The sequence below is a fragment of the Carettochelys insculpta genome, chromosome 15 (assembly GCF_033958435.1).
Source record: "Carettochelys insculpta isolate YL-2023 chromosome 15, ASM3395843v1, whole genome shotgun sequence".
In the NCBI taxonomy this organism is placed as follows: domain Eukaryota; kingdom Metazoa; phylum Chordata; order Testudines; family Carettochelyidae; genus Carettochelys; species Carettochelys insculpta.
Window position 1 is genome coordinate 1,225,738 of NC_134151.1, and position 26,401 is coordinate 1,252,138.

The 26,401-nt window shown below is 59.9% G+C and overlaps 1 protein-coding gene across 1 annotated transcript; it reads right to left on the reverse strand.

Annotated features, from left to right (window-relative positions):
* Nucleotides 1–280: 280 nt before the first annotated feature.
* Nucleotides 281–25,955, reverse strand: RELL2 (RELT like 2). Its single transcript, XM_075010065.1, has 9 exons — nt 25,827–25,955; nt 23,826–24,039; nt 17,826–17,891; nt 17,508–17,586; nt 14,152–14,340; nt 11,518–12,064; nt 3,373–3,458; nt 2,915–3,008; nt 281–751 (listed from the first exon to the last, which is right to left on the reverse strand). The coding sequence occupies exons 2-9, from the start codon at nt 24,031–24,033 to the stop codon at nt 281–283; spliced, it is 1,740 nt and encodes a 579-aa protein (XP_074866166.1). The 5' UTR covers nt 24,034–24,039; nt 25,827–25,955.
* Nucleotides 25,956–26,401: the final 446 nt, after the last annotated feature.

A 26,401-nucleotide genomic window follows, 5' to 3' on the forward strand; every position in this document is an offset into this window, starting at 1 on the left:
TCATGGATGAAGTGGCGTGTCCCTGCGTTGCTCTGGCTGCGCCCAGCGCAGCGTAGCTCTTCGGGGCCAGGACTCGCCTCTCCTGTCCCGGCAGGACCCTGCTGGCTCCGCAGCCTGCGTCTGCGCGGGAGCCAGAGGGGAGCTGCGAGAGAACCAACAGGAACCCATGGGGACGGCTGCCGAGACCTCCCTCTCCTCCCCAGCAGGGCCTGGCCTGGCCTGGCCTTGCCCTGCCAGCAGCGGCTCTGCCCTGCCAGCAGCGGCTCTGTGTGCTGCTGCTTCAAGCTGGTCTGAGGCACCGCTGGCGAGTGGGCCTGTCCTGGGCCGTGTCGTCCGTCGGGCAGTTCCTGGGGTGCTCTCGCCCACCCAGCCTGGCCGCTGCTCCCACCACTCGTGCAGCCTCTTGCTTCCGGCACAGGGCCACGCCTGGCCCCAGCCTGGCCCCTCGCAGTGAGTTCCTGAGGCCGTGGTGGGGGGAAGATGACTCCACGGCCCCTCCCACAGCACGGCAGCCAGCCTGGTGCCCACAGAGGGCATGGGGAGCCCCAGCAGGGTGAGGGACTCTGGGCCGGCAGTGCCTGCGCTTGAGGGTGCTGTAGAGAGGCACCTGGGAGAGCTGGGTCCCCATGGAAGGGCCGCCAGGCACATGAGCCCGGAGGTGGACAGGTGCTGGGGCTCCAGGGCTCGTCCCATGGAGTTGGGTCTCCCGGCTGCTGAGCGATTCCCTTTGGCTGCCCGGCGCCTGCTGCGCCTGTGGGGGCGGCAAGGAAAGGGCCTGGCTGCACCAGGCAGAGAAGAGCGACCAGCCTGGCACCCAGCCTGCCCCGTGCTGCGCTGGGGCCTTGTTCCGCACGCCCCGGCTGGGCCTGCGCTGAGCCCCTGGTGTGGGTCCGGCTCCCCTTGCACGGCTGCAGGGGCCGCACCCTCCAGGACATCAGAGGGGGACACGGCCAGTTCACCTGCTGCTGTACCTGGCTGCACCCACACCACCCTGGCTGCCTAGTGCGCGTCTGCCAGCTGCCAGTCAGGCCCACGCCACCCCGGAGCTTCACTCGCGGCTGCCTCCCCTCCCCACCGCCCCCGCCGCTGACCTGGCACCGCCTGCTGCGTGGCGCCCGCGGCCCAGCCATGGCCAGCGCCCCAGCTGGCAGTGCAGCGGCAGGGCTAGCAAAAGACCATAACGACATCAGCTGGAGCTCGGCCAGGAGGCTGCAGCTGTTTTCCTCCTGTAGCAAAGGCCTGAGGGCCCCATTAACACCTCAAGGGCGTTACACCAGCCCTGGCAGCTGCCTGCGGGCAGCAGGGAGCTGTGTTCCTGCTGCAGCATCAGCTCCTGGGAGCTCCTTGGCAGGCTCTGCAACGCCGGGGCCTGACCAGCCGCGAGCGCCCCAAGCTGAGTCTGCCCGGCTGGGTTACAATTGGCCTCCCTGGCTCACCCGCACCCTGCTCTGGTCCCGTAGCCAGCGCTTACCTCACGCAGTCGTCACGCCTGGGTCGCGTGCCGCAGAGCGCTGCTCCTGAGGGGAGGAAGAGAGCGAGGTGAGCGACAAGCCCCGAGCGCGTCCCTGGCGCTTGAGGGGTGGCTGGCAGAGCGGCGCAGGGGCCCCTCACGGTGTCACCCAGCAGCAGCAGGAGCACTGGGGGGAGAAAGCTGCGCACCAGTGTTCACGCTCAGCGGGGAGCAGGCCGTGGCCGTGTGACATCACTAACCTGCAGGTGTGGCTGTTAACGGCACCACGGGCAAAAGCGAGACTTCGGACTGCGGCCAAAGCGCTGCCCTGCCGCGGTACCACAGGGACGGGCGCAGCACGGCGCAGGCCTGGCCTCCGTGACGGTGGCAATTCTGCCAGCACCCACCCCGCCTCTTTGGGGCCTCGCAGGAAAAGCCGGGGGGCGGCGGGGACCCAGCTTCTGGCAAGCTGCTGGCCAAGGAACCAAAGGCCCATGCTGCACCCTCGTCTCCCAGGACGCTGGGCTGCCTGGCCAGAGGGGACCCAGATGACGCCGCACACGCCGCCTTCCTGCCCTGCTGCAGGGCTGCGCCTTTTGCCGCCTGCCGGCTCACTCAGCCGAGCCTGCCTATCGGGCAAGGCTGCGGCTGGGCTGGGCAGTGGCTCCAAGCGAGGCCCCAGGCGGTTGCCAGGCCACGGAGACGCTGCTCCAACCAGCTCAGCACCGTGGCTGCGTGTGAAAGGAACCGCCCGACGTGGCGCTGTGCTGGGCCTGTCTCCCGTCAGTGTCTGTATGCGAGGGCACGGCTCCGGGGGCACACGCGTGCACTAGGCGTGCTACAGGTTACGCCTGGGGTGGTGGCTGGGCCACCTGCATGGCCCCTTCATCTCCCTGAGCCCCAGAACTGTGGTCACCAAGAGGGTCTGCTGGGCTGGGGTGCTTGTGCTAATTGCACGTGTGTGTCTGGCACGTGCAGGGTGTGCCCACTGAACAGCCACAGCGCACGGCTTGCACGGCCAAGGGTGTGCGTACTCATCGCGCCCCTCCCTTCACATGCCCTGGCTTTACCTGTGTGTCACTTTAGTAACACCAACACAAAGAACCTGTGTGGATGGAAACCAGCATAACCTGGCAACCCTGCGCATGGACAACAGTAACAAAATGTCTTGTGTGGTGTGCGCGTGCGTGCACGCACACACACACACACACACACACACACACCCTGCCCCCCACGGACCGCACGCTGCCCACTACTGCTTTGAAAACATCGTTTTCTGCTCAGCGTTGTCCTGGTTAAACGTGTGTGGCAACACAGTAAGAGATGTTTCAAACTTCCCTGAGTGACGTCACGAACACACATTCCAGACCACACAGCCCTACACAAGGGGACGGTGGCAAACAACTGTGTCCTAAACGAAGGCCTGCAGCCACTGCGTAATTCGCGGGTAAGTAGCGCCATTACCCATCGTTCAGCGCCAGAGAAGAAAGTGGGGAAGGCCAGGCCACCCTCCAGAAAACCATCGTCCAGCAGAGTCTGTTGAGCTCTCACACGGAACCTGCAGGGAAGGGGCAAACGAGGGCGACCTCGGACAACATGGAGAAGATCTGCTGAGGCTGAAGGACAGTAAGTGGGGGACTCCTGGGGTCAGCTAGAAGCTTTGGCCTGAGAGGGGGTGAAGTGGAGGAGACTTGTAGATGACCTACTCTCCCCCCAGAGTACGTGGGTTTAAGAGAAAGAGAACAGTCATTGAGCAGGGAGGGAAACCAAAGGAGGGGAAGCAAGTGGAAAACCCAGCAGGGAACATTTGCCGCATGGCCTCTGGCTGCTAGGTCTCAGCTGGAAATGTTCTGCAAGCAGTGGACTGCTCCAAAAAGGAGGAAAAATACCTGCGGGGCATTGCTCTCTCGCCTGTCAATTACGTTCTCTGCACCTGAAGACGAAGGAAGGAGCTGCGGAACTCTGGGGCGAGGTCGTGACTGGATGCATGTGGCAGGGAGACCATTCGCTGAGCAGACGTGGGGAGAAAATATTGTTGTGAACGGAACGTAGCTTGAGTGAAGCGTTAGGAAGCGTTTTCCTTTAGTTCTTTTGTACCCATTTCTGGCTTTTACGCCACATGACCTGTCTACGCTTAATCTCTGTCGTTAGTAAACGTGTTTGAGCTAAGCTGCTGTACTCGGGCAGGCCTCAGCTTTCCTCCGTTCCCCTCGAGAGGGCTGATGCTTACACCGTTTCTGAACAGACACCCTGCCTCGACTTGATGGTGGCTTGGACAGTTCAGTGGCATGATCGGGTCCGAGTGACGGCAATGTGACTTACGATGCAGGAACCAATTGGGCCGTAAGCCGGAGGGCCGCCTGTACCGCCACTGCAAGTGGCAGGTCATGTGCATATTGTACCCTTCAAGACTGTGGGCTCGCTGTCACTGTGCTGTGCCAGACAGGTCTGAGAAGGACACAGGCTTCGGGGGGGATTCGGTATGCACTGGGCTCACCCTGTGGGTGTGCCAAGGCTCTCTGATGGCAGCACCCGCAGATGTGGCTGGGGTGAGGGGCCTGCTGGAGTCAGCGTGTGAGCAGTCAGCCGGTGTAAGGGGCACTCCAGCTCAGAGGCTGAGCTGCGCCACCTGCTCACCAGGTAAGTCCCAGTTGGCCTGGTCTGGCCTCTCCACCAAGGTTTTCTCTTGGGGTGTGTTGTAAAAGGCCCTCGGGGTGGGCGGCGTTTGCTGCCCCGCCAAGGGGAAGGGCTGCAGGGATGTGGTTGCAAAGGCCACCTGACATAAGACTTCACGTTGCAGACCCTTGCACGGATTTCCCCCAAAGCCGTACCTTTGGTCTCAGGCGACGGTGTGAAGCAGGCCGGGCTCTGGGGTCGCAAGCCCCGACCCTTGTGTAGCAGGGTTTAGTGCTGGACAGTGCCAGAGTCACAGTAACACCTCTGCCCCTCCGGGCAGCTGTGTGTGGCGGTGAGGGACACTAACAGGCCTGGGGTAACGCCTGCTGTGACCTTCACAACAGCTTTCCACCAGAAAACCTCCCCGGGCTTTGCAAACAACCGCTAATTACCCTCCCAGCGCCCCCGGGAGGAAGGTGAGGAACTATGTAGTCACAGCTGCGCCCGCACTGGCTTTACCTGCTGCTTCTCCGTGGCCCTGGGGCCTGAGCCTGCGGGCGCTTCTCCCCAGCGCAGCACAGGGCAGCGCAGGGCAGGGGACTGGCGCTGGGAGCGACATGAGTGCAAACTCCCGCCAGGCACTGAACAGCTCTTCAGACCCAGCTCCTGTGCGAAGCCGGCTGGGGCTCACCGCAGCCAGCTCCTGGCACCCCCCAGGCCTGCCCCAGCGCTCAGGGCGAGGCTCCTCATCCCGGCCTGCCCTGCACAGGGCCCAGTCCCCTCCCGGCTGGCAAGGCCATGTGTTCAGGCTGCCCATTCTCCGTGGCTGTGCCTGAGGGCTGAGGAGCTGCAGGGCATCCACACAGCAGCACCGTGCCCTGCGTCTTCCACCTTCCTGGGCGTCCCCAAGGCCCCGTGTACCAGCTCACCCTAGGGGGCAGGGGCCCTGTGATGGAGTGGGGGATACCTGTGTGTGTGTGAGTGGCTCACAGAGGGTGTGGGGTCCTGCTGAGGGTAACCCTGACGACCAGGTAACACCTTTGTACGGGAGACAAAGGAGGAGGTGGAGCCTGAGGGGTTTGAATTGGAACTGGGATTTGGAAGCAGTTAGTCTGGGCTGAGGGAGAGAGAGACAAAGGAGGGGGCAAGGCCCCAGCTCTGGGGGCCCCTCGGGGCCTCCTCTCCCCAACATGGATGGGACTGGCTGTCTCTGCCGGCTGTACTGACTCCTCTGTACGATGCTGTGTCCTGTCGGCTAATAAACCTGCTGTTTTCCTGCTAAGTGAGAGACTCTCCTGCCTGCGGACGGGGTGCAGAGCTTGGGGGACCCCAGAACCCCATCACACTGGTGTCAGAAGTGGGATGTTCTGCACCCCGAGGATGGAGCATCCAGCAGTAAGTGACCGGGGCCCTGGAAGAAGTGGGGCCTGCGAGACCCAGGTGTGCTGAAGGGCAGTGAGATGCAGTTCCCCAAGGCGGAGGGGCCTGCGGCTGAACCCAGGCAACTGCGGTTGTGGTCCTCGAGAGGGGGTGTCACACCCGAGGAGGGGTTACTCCTGGGAATCTGTTGGAGTCGGTCCCAGAAGGTGGAGGGGCCGAGAGCCCAACCCCCAGGAACAAGTGACCCCTGAGGAGGCTGACGCTGAATGAGTCCTTCCCAAGACAGGGTGCTCATGGTCCCTGAGAGCGGGTGTCACACTGAAGAAGGGGTTCCTCTGGGAGTCTGTTGGAGTCGGTCCCAGAGGGCAGAGGGGCCTACGGCCTAACCCCGGGCAGCTTGTGACCCGCAAGGAGCCTGGCACACTGAAGGGATTCTTCCAGGAATCGTGGGGTGCAGAGGGCATCAGCCTGAGAGCCTGCAACCACGCTGAGCAACTCCGCTGTGAAGTGGCAGCACCTGGAAACCGAATCAAGATTAAAGAAGCTGGACAAGGCAGCGTGGATGTGCAGTGGCAGAGGTGAGGGTTAAGGAAAATCTTGCAGAGGTGAGCCTGTATCGGGGCAGGGAACCCTGGACTGCCTGGAGCTCTGAACCGAGTGGCCTGCCGCAGCTCAAGGAGGGAAGGAGCGATTCCAACCCATCATCTACTAGTGGCCAAGACAGACCTGCAAAAAGTTTTCCAGGCCTGGGCCGAGGAAGGTGCCTGTGTGTCTGTGCAGGAAAGCAGCTGATACACTGGGAATGGCAAGTTGTCTGTGAGAGAAGCTGCTTCACCTTCTGTGTGTGTGTGGAGACCAGCCGGGGGCTGGGACAAAGGAGAGAGTGTCTCCCATTGTCTGTCTGTGTTGAACAACAGCAGCAGCAGCCTGGGGAGAGAGCAGAGCCTGCGTTTGGAAAAGGTGCCAATGAGGAAACTAGCCCATTGTCTGAGGAAGATTCACCAGCCTGGGGTGGCTGGAGAAGGATCCACCAGAAAAGAGCATTCCAGGTGTGTCTCTGAATCCAGCCATGGGGGCTGGAGCAGAGGGAATGGCTCTGGGATGGGCAGTGGTATCCCTGCTAAGGACGCTGGTCCTTGGTGCAAGAAAAGTGCTTCTGCTTCTGGGGAAGTGAATCCTTTGCCTGAGCCTGTGGGGGCTCGAGATGGAGCCAAGATCCCAGAGCTGGATCTGAGGGCAGCTGAAGCCCAGATGGGAAGTGGGCCTACCTCTGTGTCTCTCAGGGGGGATGATGCTTTAACTCGGTCTAATCCAGTTAGTATCATCAGGGAATCCCAGAGACCAGACGATTCTGGTACTTGTTTTTTGCCTGATGCTGAGGTGTTATTGGGAGGGGGTGAGAGGACTCTGTCCTACCAGAGTCATCCTCTCGCCAGGACACAAGAACAGACGGGCAATGGAGTTACGCTGACTGATGAAGATAAAGGAGCTGGTAGCAGAAGGGAGGAAAGGGACCCTAACCTTCTGTCCGGTGGTACTGGCTGTCTGCTTGGAGGGGGATTATGTGGGAATCTGCCTGATGGGCCAGAAGTGATCCTGGGTGTAGGTGAACCCCAGGAGCTGGTTGTGGCTCAAGGGAGCAGTGCCGCTGTGGAGCAAGACAGGGGTGAGTTGTTGTTTGGGGGAGCTCTTGAGGAAGAGAATGTCCCTGAAACTTTTCCTGACCCGTCTGTGGGGACTGCAGAAAATGGGAGTGAGGTGGAGGAGAGTGAACAGGAAAGGTGCTTGTCTGTCTGTAAGAGCCAGAGCAGCCCTTTGCCTGGGGAGAAGTTTGTTTCAGCTCCTGATGGCCAGGACCTGCCTGAGTGTGAAACCACTGGCTGTGCTCTGCAAGGGTCCAAAGCAGGCAGGGTAAAAGTTTCTCAGGAATTGGAAGCTGGTGCAAGTAAAGTGAAAACTATCAGGTAGTGTGAGCAGCCCTGTGAGAACCAAGTAAAACAGCTGCACAGTCAGTCTCTGTAGGATGCAGGAGAGGTTCAGCAATTCCCCATCTCCAGATGCTAGAAACACTTATATTCTCACACTGGACTCCAATTCTGATTCCACTGGGAGGCAGAAGTTGGAGGTAAAAGGACAAAGGAGCTTTGGGCCTGGTGGGCCAGTAAGGGATAAACAGGGATTCCTCCATGTGGATTCTGCGTCTGGGACTCACAAAACAACTCTCAGAAAGCAGTTTGGTTTGCAAATTTCCAGGCTGGCTGGGAGGGGGCCGTCTCCCTGAGATCATCAATGGCCCAGCTCTTGTTAGAAGGGAGGGTACAGCCGATGCCCAATCACGAGGGGAGGGCCCCGAACTTCCCCAGGTCACCGGCTGAGTGACCCCCGCTCAGTTCGGTCTGGAAGGGGGGAGAGATGTGATGGAGTGGGGGATACCTGTGTGTGTGTGAGTGGCTCACAGAGGGTGTGGGGTCCTGCTGAGGGTAACCCTGACGACCAGGTAACACCTTTGTACGGGAGACAAAGGAGGAGGTGGAGCCTGAGGGGTTTGAATTGGAACTGGGATTTGGAAGCAGTTAGTCTGGGCTGAGGGAGAGAGAGACAAAGGAGGGGGCAAGGCCCCGGCTCTGGGGACCCCTCGGGGCCTCCTCTCCCCAACATGGATTGGACTGGCTGTCTCTGCCTGCTGTACTGACTCCTCTGTACGATGCTGTGTCCTGTCGGCTAATAAACCTGCTGTTTTCCTGCTAAGTGAGAGACTCTCCTGCCTGCGGACGGGGTGCAGAGCTTGGGGGACCCCAGAACCCCATCACAGGCCCACAGGAGTGTGGGGCAGCTAAGGCTGGGGGGGTTCCCCTCCCCTCTGGCCCTCCTCTGAGGTCCCCCTACAGGGGCACCGGGGGGGTCTGAAAAGGGACTGATACTGGCAGCAGGCACACCCCCACTTCCATGCCCTGGGGGTGGGATGGGCCCGAGGCATTTCCCTAGCAGGAGCTCAGCTGGGCTTAAAGCTTCCCAGACGCCGAGCTGGGGGTTGCTGCTGGATGGCCTCCCAGTTCAGTGGTGCCCCTGGGAAGGTGGAACAGCTGCCCCCATCCCCGGACTCACAACCCCCCAGCTTCATCCTGTACAGCTGGTGTGCAGCTAGGAAGCCTACCAAGTTGGCAGGCCACTTCCTGGGTGCTGAGCAGCGCATGTGGTGCTGAGCCCCAGGGCGCCTGGTGGCTCTCTGCGGTCAAAGGCCACCAGGTGCGCTCAAGTCCGAAGCAGCCCTGCAGGGCTCAGAGCGCCCAGGGCTCCTGCCCAAGTCGGTTGTCCCGGCAAGAGCCCGAACTGTCGGGGGACGTTCTGGCTGGAACCTGCCAAGGGGCTCCAGTTCTTGCTAGCTGGGCTACCCTAGCATGGAGAATGGAGGTGCTCGTGCGTCGAAGTGCCAGTGGCCCCCCCGGCTGTTCTGTAATGGTCAAGGCTCGTTTCAAGAGCCAGCCGGGGTGAGGGGCTCTGGGAGAAGAGCCAAAGCCAGAAGGGAAAGGCAGTGCCCTCGCCCCAGAAGGAAGGGCGCCTCGCGGGGCAATGTGGGGCGGGGGAGAATTCAGCCGCTGTGGGCTGGGCAGACAGACGACAACCCTGGAGACGGGAGCTTTTCCAGGGCTCTGGGGCTGGACCCGCTGCCTGGGCAGGCCAGGGATGGGGCTCCTGTTTGGCTTCCCCCCCTCTCCTGTTGCAGGACAGGCCCTGTCCCCTCGTCTGGCCTGCAGACAAGGAAGGTGCCAGCAGCTGCAGGGGTCTGCTCTGGGGCAGGAGAGGGAGCCCCGTGGCCAGTGACTGCTCAGGGCTCTGAGGCCCATCGCTCTGATGGGCAGAAACCTGTGGCCCCTTTGCAGGCGGGGGTGTGGTCTCCGCACACCAGGGTGCCGCCCCTCGCAGTGCAACCAGCAGGCTCTGTGACGTTAATGGGTATGGGAGCCAGTTCTGTCCCCACTGTCCACAGTGGCACCAAGTCTTGTGGAAGGTGGGCCAAGCATGGTGTCGAATGAAAACGGGTGGTGCCCTGCATCTGTCCGTGCTACCTGTGTGTCAGCACCACGGCTGTATGTGACGTCATGGATAGTGGCGCTGCAGCTGTAGTCAAAAGGGTTGAGTGCTGAGACTCACAATGGGAGGTGTGGTCACCTCCCCAGCCAGGCTCAGACGTCCACGCCGCATCTCAGGAGTGTGGGACTTGTCATCCACACGTGCCCAACTGGTCAGCTGACCTGGGCTGAGCACTGGTGTTGAAATCAGATGCCCAGACACCGTGTAAATGACCGGCACGTGCTGGCAAAGCCAGCGACCAAGGGCAGTTTGCCACTGTGGCTCACCTGCACCAGATGTCCCTCACCGTCAAGGGCCTGTGGGAAGGAGACAGGACGTTTTCCCTCAAGAGGGAAAACTAGAAGATGGCCCTGGCAGTGACTATGTTGGAGTCAGTGTTCCAGCGCACCTGTGCTCCAGGCTGTATGAACTAAGCCAGTGTGACCTGGGGGTTGCCCTGCCCATAGGATGCATTTTCAGAGACTTTCTAGAAAGCAGCATAGGACATAGAAATCAGCTGGCTGCACCAATAGCTGTAAGTGGTGTATGTAAAGTGTCACTTTCACAATTCTCTCTAACTCTGGTCTGTGTTAATAAACCTTTAGATTTTTGATTCTATGGGATTGTCAACTGTGTGGTGATTTAGGTGAGATCCAGGTATATATTGATTTAGGATTCTGGCTGGATCCTTGGGGGCCCAGAAGACTCTGTGCAGAGTTGGTTAAATAGGTTTTAAGAACCTCTCACCTGAGACTAGGGGACTGTTGGTCCAGGATTTTGCAGTAGCTGAGCAGTCTGTGGGTTTGCTTGTGTGGCTTCTGGCTGGCCAGTGGGGCTGGCAGAGGTGCTGTGGTGGCTGGTTGGATTTGCCTTAGGGAGAAGGAAATCCCAGCCTGGGCTGTAAGTGTCCTGGTTCTAAGCAAAGATACCCTGGATTGCTTTCCTATCTATGCCCAGAAACCCCGTCCTATTACAAGGTCATGGAATCAGGGGAGCTCTCCCAGAGGCTGCTGGAGCTGACCCAGGAGCTCTTAGGCTGTTAAAAGTCCAATGGAGCAGTGAAGCTGGGCCCACGCTGTTCCATGCAGAGAATCCTAGGCAGCAGTGCAGCCACACAGCCGGGGTCTTCACAATCTGCCCCCACCCTGAGTGCCGACTCTGCAGCTACGATTGGACAGGAACAGGGAACTGTGGCTGCAGGGAGCTTGGAAAGCAGTGCCTGCAAAGAGCTTGCACAGCCAGCTGGCTGCCCCTGAGCAGAGGAGCCGGACACGCTGGCTGCCTCCAGGAGCCACCCATGGTAAGCATTGCCTGGCTGGTGCGTGCATCCTGAACCCCCTCGCACACCCAACCACCTGCTCCAGCCCCCAGTCCCCTCTTCACTCAAGCTCCCTTCCAGAGTCCCCCTGCCCCAACACATGGCCCTGCCCGAGATCCATTCTGCACCCAAACTCACTCTGAGCCCACCCCCCACTCCTGTGCCCTCTGTTCCAGGCTCCACCCAGAACACCCCTTGCCCCACTCTGGTGAAAATGAGGGAGGGTCCGGGAGAGCCAACAGTGGAGGGAGGAGGCTGGAGTGAGGAAGGGCCAGGGCCTCGGAGAAGGGCGTATGTGTTTTCGCAATTAGGTGGTGCTCCATGGAGAGCCGTCCCAGTGGGCAGGTGGCCCATACGGGGAGCCGTCCCAGTGGGCAGGTACAGCTGGCAGAGCAGCTCCCCATCTCCAGAAGCCCTTCTGAAAGGAAGCCTGAGCAATGCCTCCTAGTGAAACACTGGCTGCTTGTCCCCCTGTCCTGCCCCTGAAGTGCAGCAATTCAGGGGTTCTGGGGAGTTGGGGTGCCTGGTCTGCTCAGCTGCACCCACCACCACCAGCTTTGCATTCCCTGCACAGACTGAGAGGGGCCCGTCCCCACGTTAGCTTCCCGCCCTCAGCGTGAGCACCCCAGGGGACTTTGCATGCCCTGTGCTGGGGAGGAGGAAGGCGTGGAGGGGACCCTACCTGTTGCCTTTTGTCCGCCACTTGGGGTTCTTTCCTGCCGGCATCCTGGTCTCGGGCCACGGCAGCTTGGGTTCCCGCTTGCACACCTTGGCTCCCTGTCACATCTGCCCTTTCCTTAGCGGCTCCTGGCCCTGCCTCCTCCAGCAGGGCACCACCTGGCTCAGCCGGCACCACCTCCTTCTGCGAGTCTGAAGGGGCTGCCACACCCTGGGCTCCTGGCCCTTGGCTTTGGTCACTTGTGTTCCCAGGGGCCAGGTCTCGGTGCGCAGCCTCCTGCAGAGGCTCTGTCTGACCGAGCCCCTTCCCTGCGGAGCCCTTGCTGGGGGCATCCACCTTGGCTGATGCTGTGGGAGCGTCTTCCCCTGGGGATGTTCCATTGGGACAGCTCTCCTTCCGAATGGTTCCCTTGTGCAGCCCCTCCTGATGGAGCTGTTCATTGCTGCAGGGCGCCGGGTCCCAGGCACCAGCTTCCTTGGTGCCCTCCGGAAGGGAGGCACCCTTCTGGTCAGGGAGAGTGGGCCTCTTCTCAATGTGGGTCACGTGGAACCTGTGAGGGCAAGAGTCCAGCTGGGGTTGGGGATGGCTCCCTTCTGCCCCCTCACCCAGCCCCTCATGGTGCCAGACCCACCCTCCAGCCACTAACCCCATCTCCATCCTGTCGCCGTGACAACGCTGCCCTCCAGCCGCCAACCCCTGTCTCCATCCTGTCGCCGTGACAATGCTGCCCTCCAGCCACCGACCCCTTGTCTCCACCTTGTTGCCAGCCTCCAGCCTCTCATTCCTGTCCTATCACCAGGCCGGCACCACCTTGACCAGATGGCTTCCGTTTGCAATGGGGTCTGCATACCCCATGGGAGGCAGGAAAGGGTTAATCCCGCGTGCTAGGCAAAGGAAGTCCCACCCTCACACCTGCTGTGCCAGTAGAAGGAGAGCAGCCCAGCTCAGCCTGGCTGGCTGCCCAGGAGCGAGGTGACTGGCGGGGGCCCCAGCCGAGGAGCTGTTCCAGGCCCTGCCTGCGGGAGCTGGAGAGCCTGCCGCCCCGACTGCAGCTCTGTCTCCTACGGCTGGTCCTCCGGAGCCAGCATCCCTGAGCTCCCTGCACAGTGGAGACCTGGCACCAGGCTGTCACTCCAGGACGCCCAGTAGAAAGTGCCCAAAGTGGTCGCTCCCACCGGCGCGAGGCCAGCGTGTTGCCGTTGGCCTCCCCACTGAGCCGCTGGCAGACTGTTCCACCGTTAGCACCCTGGGCAGGGCCGTTGGAGTCGAGTGGGCCTCGGTCCCCCGCTCCTGGCTGGTGCCCCGCTTGGTGATGGCCAGTACGGGCTGTAGCGAGTGGCAGGGGCACTTGGCTGGCAGCAAGGAGGCTGGGCTCTGGCGTTTGCTGTGCCGCTGGCTCAGTGGGTGACTTGGTGCAGGAAGGGGGCACGCAAGAGGTGCTCACAGGCGCCCTCCTTTCTCTCACTCCAGGGTGACCCCGAAGCGCTCCTTGACCCCATGGGGCAGGACACACCCTTTATCCAAACAGTGCTGCAAAGGTGTCATGTAACATCACGTGCCCGGCCGTTCATGATGCTGCACAGGCTGTGGTGACGAGCTGTGTCTGTGGGCCAGAAGCAGCTCCTTAAAACATCCTGGGGGCAGCTGCCAAATGGACCTGCCCCGAGTCCAGGGAAGTGGGTTTACCTGGTCGTGAGAAAGGGCCAGGGCTGCATGTTGGCGGAACACAGGGACGGAGCCATCCAGAAAAGGTGGTGGCGCAGAGGGGAGGGGGACCGCGTGGCACTGGCGTGCCAGCAGGGGAGATGCGCTCTGTCTGGTGTATTGCAAAGGGTCTGTGGACAATGAGGAGCAGGGGAGAGACGCCCTTGGCTACCCAGCACCCGCTGAGCCTCTAAATGGTGGAGCCTCCTGCCTCAGGGCCAGGCGATGCTGGCAGCCCAGGGAGGTGAGAAACCCACTCAGGGGAGACTGGGGCTTGCAAAGTTAAGCTGCACTCTGGAACAAGCCTGGTTCTTGTTTGTCGCCAGCCCCGTCTGTCCAATTCCTGCTGAGTGTCACGTTCCCCTCTGCTCTCTGCTAACAAACTTCTGCTGGGCTTTGCTCGGAACGGCCTCCCTGCTGTGGCTGAAGGGGAAGGGGGTGTCCGGGCCTGGACAGGACTGGGCTGTCTCTCTGGAGGCCGTGGAAGTGTTCATTTCTGCTAGTGTCCCCTGAGAGGGACCAGCCGCTGCTCAGGTGTCTGTGGGGAGCTCGGGAGAGGGGTTTGCTGGCTTCCACCAAGGCCAGGCTTCAACGGCAGAGTTGTGAGGAGCTGGCTGGGGCTGACAGGCCTTTCAGGCACCACTCCCTTGCTAAGGCAGAGTGGGAACACAGAGGCCTTGGGCTGTGGGTGCCCTGCAGTGAGCATCACACCCAACAGCTGTGGAGGCTGACGGAAATGTGAGGCAGACCCAGTGCAGGAGGGACCATCTCGTCTTGGTCAGCTCTGCTGGTGGGCGGGATGAGGTTTGGTGCTAAACAGCTTCCACCCACAGAAGCCAGTCGGTCCAGCCAGCCGTTACGTTGCCTCTCTCAGAGCCTCGGGCCGCTGCAACGCCCACGCCGGCAGAGGTGGTGGCCGCTCGCGCCAAGTACCTGCCCACGGAGAAGACGGTGGTCTCCCCTGGGTGCAGCTTCCCTTTGCCGTCCTTGGATCGGCCTTGGCGATGCAGGGGCGGCCTCTTCCTCTTGCTGCAGTGAATGCAGGGCGCCTGCGTGGAGCCCAGGTGCACTGTGTGGTGGTGCGGTCGGCCCCCGTCCTGGCTGTTCCGATGTGGACAAAGGCTGCGGGAGGAGAGCAAAGAAGGAGACGGTCACCTGGGAGACACGACCCTCGCCTGGCGGGGCGGCGGTCACCGGACTCTGAGAGGCAGCAGCATGGGGGGATATGTGTCTTCATCTCTCAGCAACCGGCCGGAGGCTTGTGCCAGCCTGACGGCCCAGCAGCACTCCCATGGGATCTGGGAACTGAGGTGGGGGCTGCTGCAGGTGCTGGCTTTCTCCGCGGCTGAGTTAGGAGGCCTCAGCATCTGCGCATCCTCACCCATGGCAAGCTGCTTCCCAGTCGTGCGCTGCACCTGGGTGGGGCTGGCCCAGGAGCTGGAGGGAACTCAGAGTCTCACCTGGCCAGTCTCTCCGCTCTCTCTGTGACAGCGGCTTGGAGAGGCTAACTGGCCCATCAGGCGCAGCAGGAAGCAGGCCAGACACCAGACAGCGAGGGCCGCAGCAGGAGGAGCTGACTGGTCAGTTTACAGAGCAGAGAGGAGCTGCCCAGAGAAGCTCTGCAGCCCACTCCTGGCAGAGGACAGAGCAGAGACAGGCAGGACCAGCGGGAGGCCCAGAGTGGCAAGAGACCTGCAGGGTTGGCTTTAGGGGAGGAGCCGTGCGAAGGAAGGAGCAGGCTGAAAGGCAACACTCTGCGGGGCAGAAGTCGGTTCTGGTTGGGGATTTGCTGGTGAGCCCCAGCGGGGAGGCCTGTGAGCCCTGAGCTTGGCAGACCGTGATGGTGGAGAGGCTGATGGAGCAGAGCTCAGCTGCTGGGTGTAGGTCCCTGGGCTGATCCCCAGCGTCCAGAGGGCCTGGGACCCTGTCAGTCTCCAGGGGAGTGGTGTGAAGTCCCTAAGACTTTTGAGAGCCCAGAGATAGAGCAACTTTAGCAGCCCATGGCCCCGAGGCAAAGCCAAAGACGTGATGAGAGAGAAAAGGGCAGCTTTTAAAAAGTGGAAGTCAAATCCTAGTGAGGAAAATAGAAAGGAACATAAACATTCCCAAATTAACTGTCATAATGTAGTAAGAAAAGCCAAAAAAGAGTTTGAGGAACAGCTAGCCAAAAATTCAAAAAACAATAGTAAAATGTTTTTTAAATACATTAGAAGCAGGAAGCCTGCTAAAAAAGCAGTGGGGCCCTTGGATGATAAAGATATAAAAGGAGCGATCAAGGAAGACAGTGCCATTGCGGAGCGATTAAATGATTTCTTTGCTTCAGTCTTCACGGCTGAAGATGTTACAGAGGTTCCTAAATCTGAGCCAGCCTTTTTAGGCGACAAATCTGAGGAACTCACTCAGATTGAAGTGACATTAGAGGAGGTTTTGGAATTAATTGATAAGCTGAATAGTAACAAGTCTCCAGGACCAGACGGCATTCACCCAAGGGTTCTGAAAGAACTCAAATGTGAAATTGCGGAGTTATTAACAGTGGTTTGTAACCTATCCTTTAAATCCACTTTGGTATCAAATGACTGGAAGACGGCCAATATAACACCAATATTTAAAAAAGGCTCTAGAGGAGATCCTGGCAATTATAGACCGATAAGTTTAACATCAGTACCAGGCAAATTAGTAGAAACACTAGTAAAGAGTAAAATTGCAAGGCACATAGAAGAGCACGAATTGTTGGGCAAAAGTCAGCATGGTTTCTGCAGAGGGAAGTCGTGTCTGTCTAATCTATTAGAATTCTTTGAAGGGGTTAATAAACATGCGGACAAGGGGCACCCAGTGGACATAATATACCTAGATTTCCAGAAAGCCTTTGACACAGTCCCACACCAAAGGCTTTTATGTAAATTAGGTGGTCATGGGATAGGAGGAAAGGTCCTTTCATGGATCGGGAATTGGTTAAAAGACAGAAAACAAAGGGTGGGAATAAATGGTAAATTTTCACAATGGAGGGGGGTAACTAGTGGTGTTCCCCAGGGCTCAGTCCTGGGACCGATCCTGTTCAACTTGTTCATCAATGATCTAGAAAATGAGGTAAGCAGTGAGGTGGCAAAGTTTGCAGATGACACCAAGTTGTTCAGGACAGTCAAAAGCAAAAGGGATTGTGAAGAACTACAAAAAGATCTCAGCAAACTGAGTGATTGGGCAGCAAAATGGCAAATGAAATTTAATGTGGGTAAGTGTAAGGTAATGCATGTTGGAAAAAATAACCCAAATTACACGTACTACATGATGGGGTCAAATTTAGCTACGACAGATCAGGAAAGGGATCTTGGAGTTATAGTGGATAGTTCTCTGAAGACATCCACGCAGTGTGCAGCGGCAGTTAGTAAGGCAAATAGGATGTTAGGAATTATTAAAAAAGGGATCGATAATAAGACAAAAGATATCATACTTCCCCTATATAAAACTATGGTACGCCCACATCTCGGGATACTGCGTGCAGATGTGGTCTCCTCACCTCAAAAAAGATATATTGGCATTAGAAAAGGTTCAGAAAAGGGCGACTAAGATGATTAGGGGCTTGGAAAGGGTCCCATATGGGGAGAGGCTAGAGAGACTGGGACTTTTCAGTTTGGAAAAGAGGCGATTGAGGGGCGATATGATAGAGGTATATAAAATCATGAATGGTGTGGAGAAAGTGAATATAGAAAAATTATTTACCTTTTCCCATAATACAAGAACTAGGGGACACCAAATGAAATTGATGGGTAGTAGGTTCAAAACTAATAAAAGGAAATTTTTCTTCACACAACGCACAGTCAACCTGTGGAACTCCTTGCCCGAGGAGGCTGTGAAGGCCAGGACTCTATTAGGGTTTAAAAAAGAGCTTGATAAATTTTTGCAGGTTAGGTCCATAAATGGCTATTAGCCAGGGATAAAGTATGGTGCCCTAGCCTTCATAACAAGGGCAGGAGATGGATGGCAGGAGATAAATCACTTGATCATTTTCTTCTGTTCTCCTTCTCTGGGGCACCTGGCATTGGCCACCGTCGGCAGATGGGATGCTGGGCTTGATGGACCTTTGGTCTGACCCAGTATGGCCATTCTTATGTTCTTATGTTCTTATGGAAGGACCCTGGACTTCTGTGGAGCGGGACTTCCTGCGACCCCAGGGAACAGGGCTGCCTGTAGGCTGGCTGGAGGCCAAGTCATGAAGGGGGCAAGGCTAGCCCAGAGCGAGCAGCTATGCTGCACCCGGCCAGCCCGTGCATGCCTACTGAGTGTCACCTAACCTGAGCGCGGGCACCGGCACTGGCACTGGCACCTCTCTGTCGCCGTCTCCCAGCATCTCCTGCAGCGCCTCCGCGTTTGCTGCAACGAGAAGGAAACGGAGCTGCATGAGGCAGGCAGGTGCCTGGGAAAGGCCCAGACCTGAATCATAGAACACGAGGACTGGAAGGGCCCTCGAGAGGCCATCGAGTCCAGTCCCCTGCCCCAATGGCAGGACCAAGTACTGTCTAGACCATCCCTGACAGACATTAGTCTAACCTGCTCTTAAATATCTCCAGCGATGGAGATCCCACAGCCTCCCCAGGCTGGGGAACACCCACCTTCATTCTGAATAATGCACCTCACGATCTTCTCCACCGTGTCCTCGTTCAGCTCCTCCTCCTCATCTGCAAGGGGAGACAGCAGAGCAGGTGAGAGGGTCCAGGCGGGAGACCAGCCCCGCCAGCCCCAGCTCTGAAGTACAGCAGAATAAAGGCCAGGACTCCAGAGAGCCTGGAAAGCAAAACTCACCCACTGCCATGCCCGGGGTGACCCCCCAGGCCCTTTCTCCCACCTACACTGCTACAGGAAACCCTGGCAGTGGCAGGAACCAGCTGTGATGGTGCTTCGTTCTCCTTGGGGGGAGAGGGGAGGGGAGGGGAGGGTCTCCACATCCCCCTCACCAAAGGCAATGTGCTGTAGGAGCAGCAGTCCAGGTCCCCCAAGGTACTCAACTCCCAGCCTCAGCACCTTGGAGGATCTGGGCCTGTGTGCCTCTGGCCAGGGTGGCACATGAAGGTGGAACACACCCAGGGCAGGCTCCTTAACCCCCGGCAATTCAAAGACTGCCCAGTGTCCAGGAGAAACAACTTCAGCTAAACCCCCGACCCAGCCCTCCTGCACCGTGCTCACAATCCTGCTCTGCAGTGTGCTGCAGGCCAGGGAAGCTGGGTGCTGGGCACCTGCCTGAAGTCAAGAGGAACATTGTGTGAGACTTGTTGGCCTCAGGCCCAGCCTGCCCCATGCTCCCCACCCGGGGGAGGCCGGGTTCCTATGTTCCGAGTGTGCACACACGTGCAGCCATTAGCTGAACAAGCTGTGCTCCTGCTGCCCAACTTCATTGCTGAAGGCGAAAACAATGGCACACACGGACGCCAAACAGCAGAGACAAAGCAGGCTGCTCCCTAACCCATGGCACCACCCCCCCACCTGTTTGACTGGCTGGCTGCTCAGCCATGCCCCTAGAACTCCCCGTCTGCCAGCCAGCCTGGGGAGCCCAGGATACGGAGGAGCCCAGTGCCGGCGGCTTCCACACACCACCTGATGTACACGAGTGAAGACCTGGTTGGAGGGAAGGGCCCTGAGCGCTTTGCCCCCAGATGCCACAAACGTCTCCTCGGGCGCATTCCCCAGGCTGCCTGCCCGCAGGGGCAGGAGCGAGCGGCCGCGGCTGCTCTCGGAGCCTGGCGCGTTCCACCCGCAGGGGCAGGAGCGAGCGGCCCCGGCTGCTCTCAGAGCCTGGCGCGTTCCACCCGCAGGGGCAGGAGTGAGCGGCCCCGGCTGCTCTCAGAGCCTGGCGCGTTCCGTCCGCAGGGGCAGGAGCAAGCGGCCCCGGCTGCTCTCGGAGCCTGGCGCGTTCCACCCGCAGGGGCAGGAGTGAGCGGCCCCGGCTGCTCTCAGAGCCTGGCGCGTTCCATCCGCAGGGGCAGCAGGAAATACCCAGGAGGGGCTGCCACAGTAGCTCCCAGCAGGACCCAGGTTGTAAGGCCTGGGCAGCTCGGCTAGTGACTGACCACAGAGCTGCGGAGTGAAGCTTGGAGCCGGTGACTTTAGGGAGCCTGACATGGCGCGTTTCCCACCAGCACCATCTCTGGGCCCAGGCAGGCAGAGGAGAGACGCCTGCCGCGGTGCGTGGGGTCTGGAATGAGCCCTCCAGGGCCGAGCGAACAGAGCGAAGGATTCAGAGAAGCCGAATATGTTCTACTGAAGCCAAGCGGCTCGCGCTGGGGCCAAGGCTTTCCCAGTGCTCCGGGTGCACCTGTGCTGCAGGGGCGGGTGAGCGCCACACGCTGCCAGCCCGCAGCGCCGTGGGCAGCGCCCCCAGGCTCCTGGGGACCTTATGCAAGCGCTGCTTGGCCGCGCTGACTTACAACAGGGGCCTGGGACCGCACGTTTGTTCCGCCTCAGAGAGAGCTGAGGAAATTGCCAAACCAGCCTGGCCGGGGCTCAGCTCCGGCTGCTCAGACATGGCCCTTCAGTGTCCGGCACAGCTCAGTGTCCTGCTAAGCACAATTAATACTGGAGCTTCCATACCACCCTTAACTCTGCCCCCTTCCACCCACACACCAGAGCCCTGTAACGCTGCCCCTTGCCCAGCCCCAGACACAGGTTTCCCCAGCTCCCCGCCTACCCTCCTGCTGCTTGCTGAGTGGGGGCACCTGCTCCCCGTCAGGCCTGAGCCTGCTACCCTCTAGCCCAACCTCCGGCTCCCAGCCAGAGATGGCATCAGCTTGCGTTTAGCCCAGCCCACAGTCCCACTGTCCCCTCTCTCAGCTGCTGGTCGACGGGGGACAAGAGAGCAGGCTCCACTCTGCTTTGCCCGCCTGCCTGACACAGACCAGCAGCCGCAGGGCACTGCCTGGCCACCTTCCCCAGTGGGCTGGGAGACCCCGACTTCCCCATTCCTGCCAGAAATCCCCCTGCACCCTGGGCAGCCCCAGAGCTCTCTGACTGCCGCGCTGGGGCCTGACTGCTGCTGCTCCCCCCAGGGCAGGGGACAGGAGCTGCTGTCTGCTTGGCTGCACCTGAGGCTGCCCTAAATCCACTCCTCTCTGCTCTCCACCGTCATCCTGCATTAGCCCCTCCCTCCCTCCCTCCCTGCCCCGCTGCCCACGCAGGCGGAGCCCTGTGTGCCAGGCCGCTCTCCCTGTGCTGGCAGATCTGGGGCCCTGGCCAGCCGGGGGCCAGACTGCACCAACAGACCCTTAGACCCCTTGGGAGCCTCCTGAGCCAGAGCGGAGCTGTTGCAGTGCGTGGGCTGAAGGCTGTGTGCGGCCCAGGGGAGCCAGCAGCTGGAGGACAGCACAGGGCTGACTGGCGTGGGTCACGTCTGGTACGGGCCGCCTGCGGGAAGACTGAAAACCGGATGGGGCTGTGAGTCCGAGCTGAGGTGTTGGCAGGAACCTGACTGAGCTTCTAGCTTTCTTCAGCCCTCTGGGTTTGCATCACCTCTGCTAGGCAGCCCCATGCCCTGCCCCTGCTCGCTCTTCGCAAAGCCGGGATGGGAGCCCATTAGGAAAACAGCGCTGTGCTGTGGGCCTGAGCCAGCGCCCAGCTGGCCATGAGGCAGCACTCCTTTGCTATCGGTGCTGGGGCCCCAGCGACGCCCGCCAGCGAGTTCTCTGGGCTAAGCCCGCAGGCACAGCACGTGGCCCTCCTTGCCCATGGGAGGCCTGCAACAGGCTATCAATGCCCCTCTACTCTTCATTACCCCACATCTCGGCCCTGGCACCGTCCGCAGCACCCAGTCGCTGTGTCTTCGAGCCACAAGCAAAGGAAGCTGAACCCTCCATGCCGGTTTCTGAGGTGGCATAACGACGGGTGAGTTACAGGCCTGCTGTGCATGGTAAGCAGTGCTGCCCCCGCTCTGGCAGTCAGGGTGAGTGGGCAGCACCCTGCCCCCACGTCCTTCATGGCAAGAGCGTTACGGTATGAGTAGGGCACTACTCAGGTGTGTTTTATGCAAGGGGGGCGTGTGCGCTCTGAAAGGAAGGTTAGGCTGTCCTGACTATAACTAGCCCGTGTGCACTAGCAGAGAGGCGGCCGCGTCAGTCTGTGTCTTCACAAACAACAAGAAGTCCTGTGGCACCTTCGAGACTACCAGATACTTTGGAGCCGTTAGTTTATAAGGTGCCACAGGACCCACTGTTTCTGAATCCACGTCACAATTCCAAGCGCGTTTTCAGCTGGGGAGTGCCCAGCAGGCAGTCTGCAAGCACCTTGGCTGGGCCATCGGGGGGAACAATAGGACTTTGAAAATGTTAATCTTCCCCTTAGTTGCCCATGATGCTGCCACTGTTATATTGTGGGGGCTTGTGAGCGCATCACCTGGTACTGGACACCATCCTGAGCTGCTGGTATTTTTCCCTTAGGAAGAGTTGGGGATCAAACTGGAAAGCAAAGGGCCATGGCTGATGTAAGCCTAATTTAAGACTGACTTGGGGAGCAAACTGGATGGGATAGACGTTGATCAGCCTGTGGAAGGATTATCTGGGACTCTAAGCTGCAAGCAAAAGGAGTTTTGTCTTCCAGAATCTCTGAAATCAACTTAAATCCACATTCAGGGTGAGACATTGCTATTTCTGTAGCGTGTTGAGCTTAACTGGTGTGACAGCTGTGTGTGTGCTAGTAACCTGCTTGAGTCTTTGCCATCCCTTGCCCCCACTTGAAGCCCAGCCATTGGAGTGCATACATTGGGTGTTGTCCTCCATAACCCAGTTTGTGCAGTTCATAATGGAGGGGAGCAGGGGAAGGCCAGGGAGCCGTGCAAATCTTCCTCCGCACTGGAGGGCCGAGTTCCAAGAGCTTGTGCCGCGCCGTGCCGTGCCGCTCCGCACAACATAACATGACAGCCCAGCAGTGGGGTTCCCCTCTGCGGTGGTACACACGAGTGCTGGGCAGTTCCAGAGCTGAGTCCTCCCAGGCAGAGCTGAGCTTAGTGTCTGTCTGTCTGCAGCAGGATGTGCCCTGCTTGTGTGAACTCCTGAAGGCTTTGGGGGCCTGGCACAGCAAAAGGAGCAGAACGAGGGAGCCAGGCTGGTGGAGTGGGCATGCTCAGGGGGATCCCAGTACATCAGGTGGCACCGCAGGGGCCCATCTCATCAGAGAGGGGAGCGTATGCATTAACCAGTTGCAATAAATCAGTAGCACGAGGGGCTGGATCACCAAGGCCCCCTTGAAAGTGCCAGCTGGTGTGCTGATCATACCACTGAGCCCACCTACCTGAGCTGTGCCAGCACCCTGTCCTGCTGGGCCAGCTCAGGCACAGAGTTGGGATAACCGCCCCCCAGCAGAGTAACATAGATACTGGCAACAGCTCTGGGAGGGGTCAGCTACAGGGACTTGACAGCACCAAGAGGCACAGCCCCCAGAAGGGACCAAAACTCCAAATAAACCCATCTTCCTCCACACAGAAAGCTCATAACATCACACTCCTTGGCCACGAACGGGAGAGGTGTGCAGTGGCTGACTGCCCCTCCCCAGTAATACTGATTTACTCTGGGCTGGATAATAAGCAGAAGCGTTTTTATTCAGTATAAAAAGTTGGATTTAACTGACTGCAAATGAAAACAGAGCAAAGAAAGCGACTAATCTAAAAGAACCAAAACCTGGCAGCTAAACCTCACGCACACAGGGAGATGGTTACAGCTCATGCTTCTCACCCTAGGCCCTATGTCAGGGAAAACCCTCCAGATCAGAGCTGATCTCTTCTCTGGCCTGGGTCAAAGAGCTGCTCATATAGTATCCTCTTTCAGTGGGGAGGCAGTTTCAAAAGCCAGCTGAAGACAGTTATTGATTGCTTCCATCCCTTACATAGACCTTCCCCCAGAAAGGAAGTCCTTGTTCCAGTCTCCCCACCCCCACAAAAATACCAGATTCAGGATGGAGTCCAGCACCATGGGGCTTGGGCATAGGTCTTGTAGGACCACCCGTGGTTTGGGCTTACAGGGTAACAAAACCACTGACCGAGTGTTGCCTTGAGCCAATGGCTTTCCCTAGACATTCCAGATGAACAAGCAGCTTCACACATCATCAGTCTAACTTCACATACAAGAACGATGCATCTGCACAGGTAGAGCCCACGGTCAGGAGACCACCCGAACTTAGATAAGGGGTTAATTAAGCTGTTTTGCATAAGCATATTTGAGTTACGCATATTCATGTTCAAAAACTTCTTTCTATAAAAACATGGGGGTGTAGAGTCACAAGTGGGATTTGTACTCGTTTACACCAGGGCTGAACTGACCTCAGTGGTGGCATGGTAACACAAGGGCCTGCTTGACCATCCACCTGGCACTTGGCTGCCTTTATGCTCCGCAAGCCCCACTGCTTGTGCAGTGTACAGGGTTTGTGTGCTGCTTTTCCAGCCATGCACAGTACTGTGTCACCAGCTACCGGCTGTGAATGTGAGCCAGTCACACTCGCTGCACAGCTGAGCACACCTCTGGCTTCCATTGACTGCTAGGATGTGGCCCATCACTGAGCTGGGGCCACCACACCTACACAACAATTTCCGCTGAGAGCCCCTACCGCAGCCCCAGCCCTCCAGCCCCGCTACTCACTGGCCTGGAGCTCCGTCAGCCCCTTCTCGTGCTCGAGGTCCAGATCATCCCGGAAGGTCCGGCAGCGATAGCCCTTCTTCTTCAGGACGTGGCAGATCAGGAAGCCCACAAGTCCCATGATGAAGAAGACCAGCACAAGCAGGAAGAGCATGGACATGCTGTGGTGGGGATCAGCCTCCCCATCACTGGTGCTGTTCTGCTCCGACATAGGGACCTAGGAGACACAAGGGAGACTCACTCAAACCCATGGTGCTCATTCAGTGACATAATGTCCTCTGCCATTCCAGGCTGCCTCAACATCCTACTGCTGACACACTGCCCTGTGCCTGTACTGACACCGGCACACTCCCCTCTGCCCCTCAATCCCGCCTGGCTGTACTGACACCGGCACACTCCCCTCTGCCCCTCCATCCCGCCTGGCTGTACCACCGCCGGCACACTGCCCTCTGCCCCTCCATCCCGCCTGCCTGTACCGACAACAGCACATTTCCCTCTGCCCCTCCATCCCGCCTGGCTGTACCGACACCAGCACATTTCCCTCTGCCCCTCCATCCCGCCTGGCTGTACCACTGCCGGCACACTGCCCTCTGCCCCTCCATCCTGCATAGCCGTACCACCACCGGCACACTGCCCTCTGCCCCTCCATCCCGCCTGCCTGTACCGACAACAGCACATTTCCCTCTGCCCCTCCATCCCGCCTGGCTGTACTGACACCAGCACATTTCCCTCTGCCCCTCCATCCCACCTGGCTGTACCGACACCGGCACACTCCCCTCTGCCCCTCCATCCCACCTGGCTGTACCACCGCCAGCACACTGCCCTCTGCCCCTCCATCCCGCCTGCCTGTACCGACAACAGCACATTTCCCTCTGCCCCTCCATCCCGCCTGGCTGTACCACTGCCGGCACACTGCCCTCTGCCCCTCCATCCTGCATGGCCGTACCACCACCGGCACACTGCCCTCTGCCCCTCCATCCCGCCTGCCTGTACCGACAACAGCACATTTCCCTCTGCCCCTCCATCCCGCCTGGCTGTACTGACACCAGCACATTTCCCTCTGCCCCTCCATCCCACCTGGCTGTACCGACACCGGCACACTCCCCTTTGCCCCTCCATCCCGCCTGGCTGTACTGACACCAGCACATTTCCCTCTGCCCCTCCATCCCGCCTGGCTGTACCACCACCGGCACACTCCCCTTTGCCCCTCCATCCCGCCTGGCTGTACTGACACCAGCACATTTCCCTCTGCCCCTCCATCCCGCCTGCCTGTACCGACACCGGCAAACTGCCCTCTGCCCCTCCATCCCGCCTGGCTGTACCGACACCGGCAAACTGCCCTCTGCCCCTCCATCCCGCCTGCCTGTACCGACACCAGCACATTTCCCTCTGCCCCTCCATCCCGCCTGGCTGTACTGACACCAGCACATTTCCCTCTGCCCCTCCATCCCGCCTGCCTGTACCGACACCGGCAAACTGCCCTCTGCCTCTCCATCCCGCCTGGCTGTACCGACACCGGCAAACTGCCCTCTGCCCCTCCATCCCGCCTGGCTGTACTGACACCGGCACGCTGCCCTCTGCCAGCCCCTGCGTCCCCGGCTGCACACATCCTGCCTTTGGCGGCCTTTCCTTTTTCCCCCGGGGTTTTCCCTTCGCCCTGGAAGGGGGCCCCCGGCCGTTCCTCTTCCCCTCCCGGGGAGCCCGTTGGCATTTCTCGGGGGTCAGAGGCGGTAACCGGCCGGCAGGAAGCCTGAGCCCCCCCCCCCCCCGCACCACGCCGCTCTCCGCGGCCGGGTCGCAGCCAAGGGCAGGGGCCGGGGGAGCCCGCACAGCCCGGCCCGCTGGTGTCTGCCCGCTGCGCCGGCCTCTCAAGGACACCGCCAGCCGCACGCCCGCTCCGGCGCCCCCCTCGGCTCCGCTCCGCCCGTCCTCTCCGGCCGCAGCGCGGGGCCGCAAGGGCACCGGGTCCGCGCCTGCTGCGCAGCCGGGCGGCAAGGCACTCACCGCGCTCAGCCCCGGCCCGGCCCGGCCCGGAGCGCCCTGCGCCGCTCTGCATGGGCTTCAGCCGGCAGCGGCCGCCCTCCCGGGGCCCGACCCGGCACCCCCGGGCAGCAGCCGGAGCGCAGCCGCCGCTCTGCCTCCTGCCATGGCGGGGCAGCCTCTGGTACCTGCGCGTCCTGCCGCGGCGCATCGGTCCTCTCCCTTCGCCCGTCGCCTAGCAACGCAGCATCCCTGCTCCGCCTGACCCGGGTAACCTGCCTCTTCCCCGCAAGCAGCAGCTCGCTGAGGGCGGCGCGGGGGGAGCAGGGAGCTCCCCCAGGACACGCCGGCGGCAGAGAGAGGGACGAGGCGCGGAGCCAGCCCCTGCGGGCCTCTTTGGGCAGGGGGCCGGTTCGCCCTGTAACATCAGGGAATGATAGCGACCTCCTCCATGCCTCCAGCCCCGGCTCCGCAGCGCTGCTCCCGCCAGCAGCCGGGAGACATTTTGAAAGGACCCTGCCGCCAATACTCGCTAGCAAGAGGCTGGCAGCACCTGCAGCAGAGGGGCGGGATGGGGCGGGGGCCAAGGAGGCTTTAGC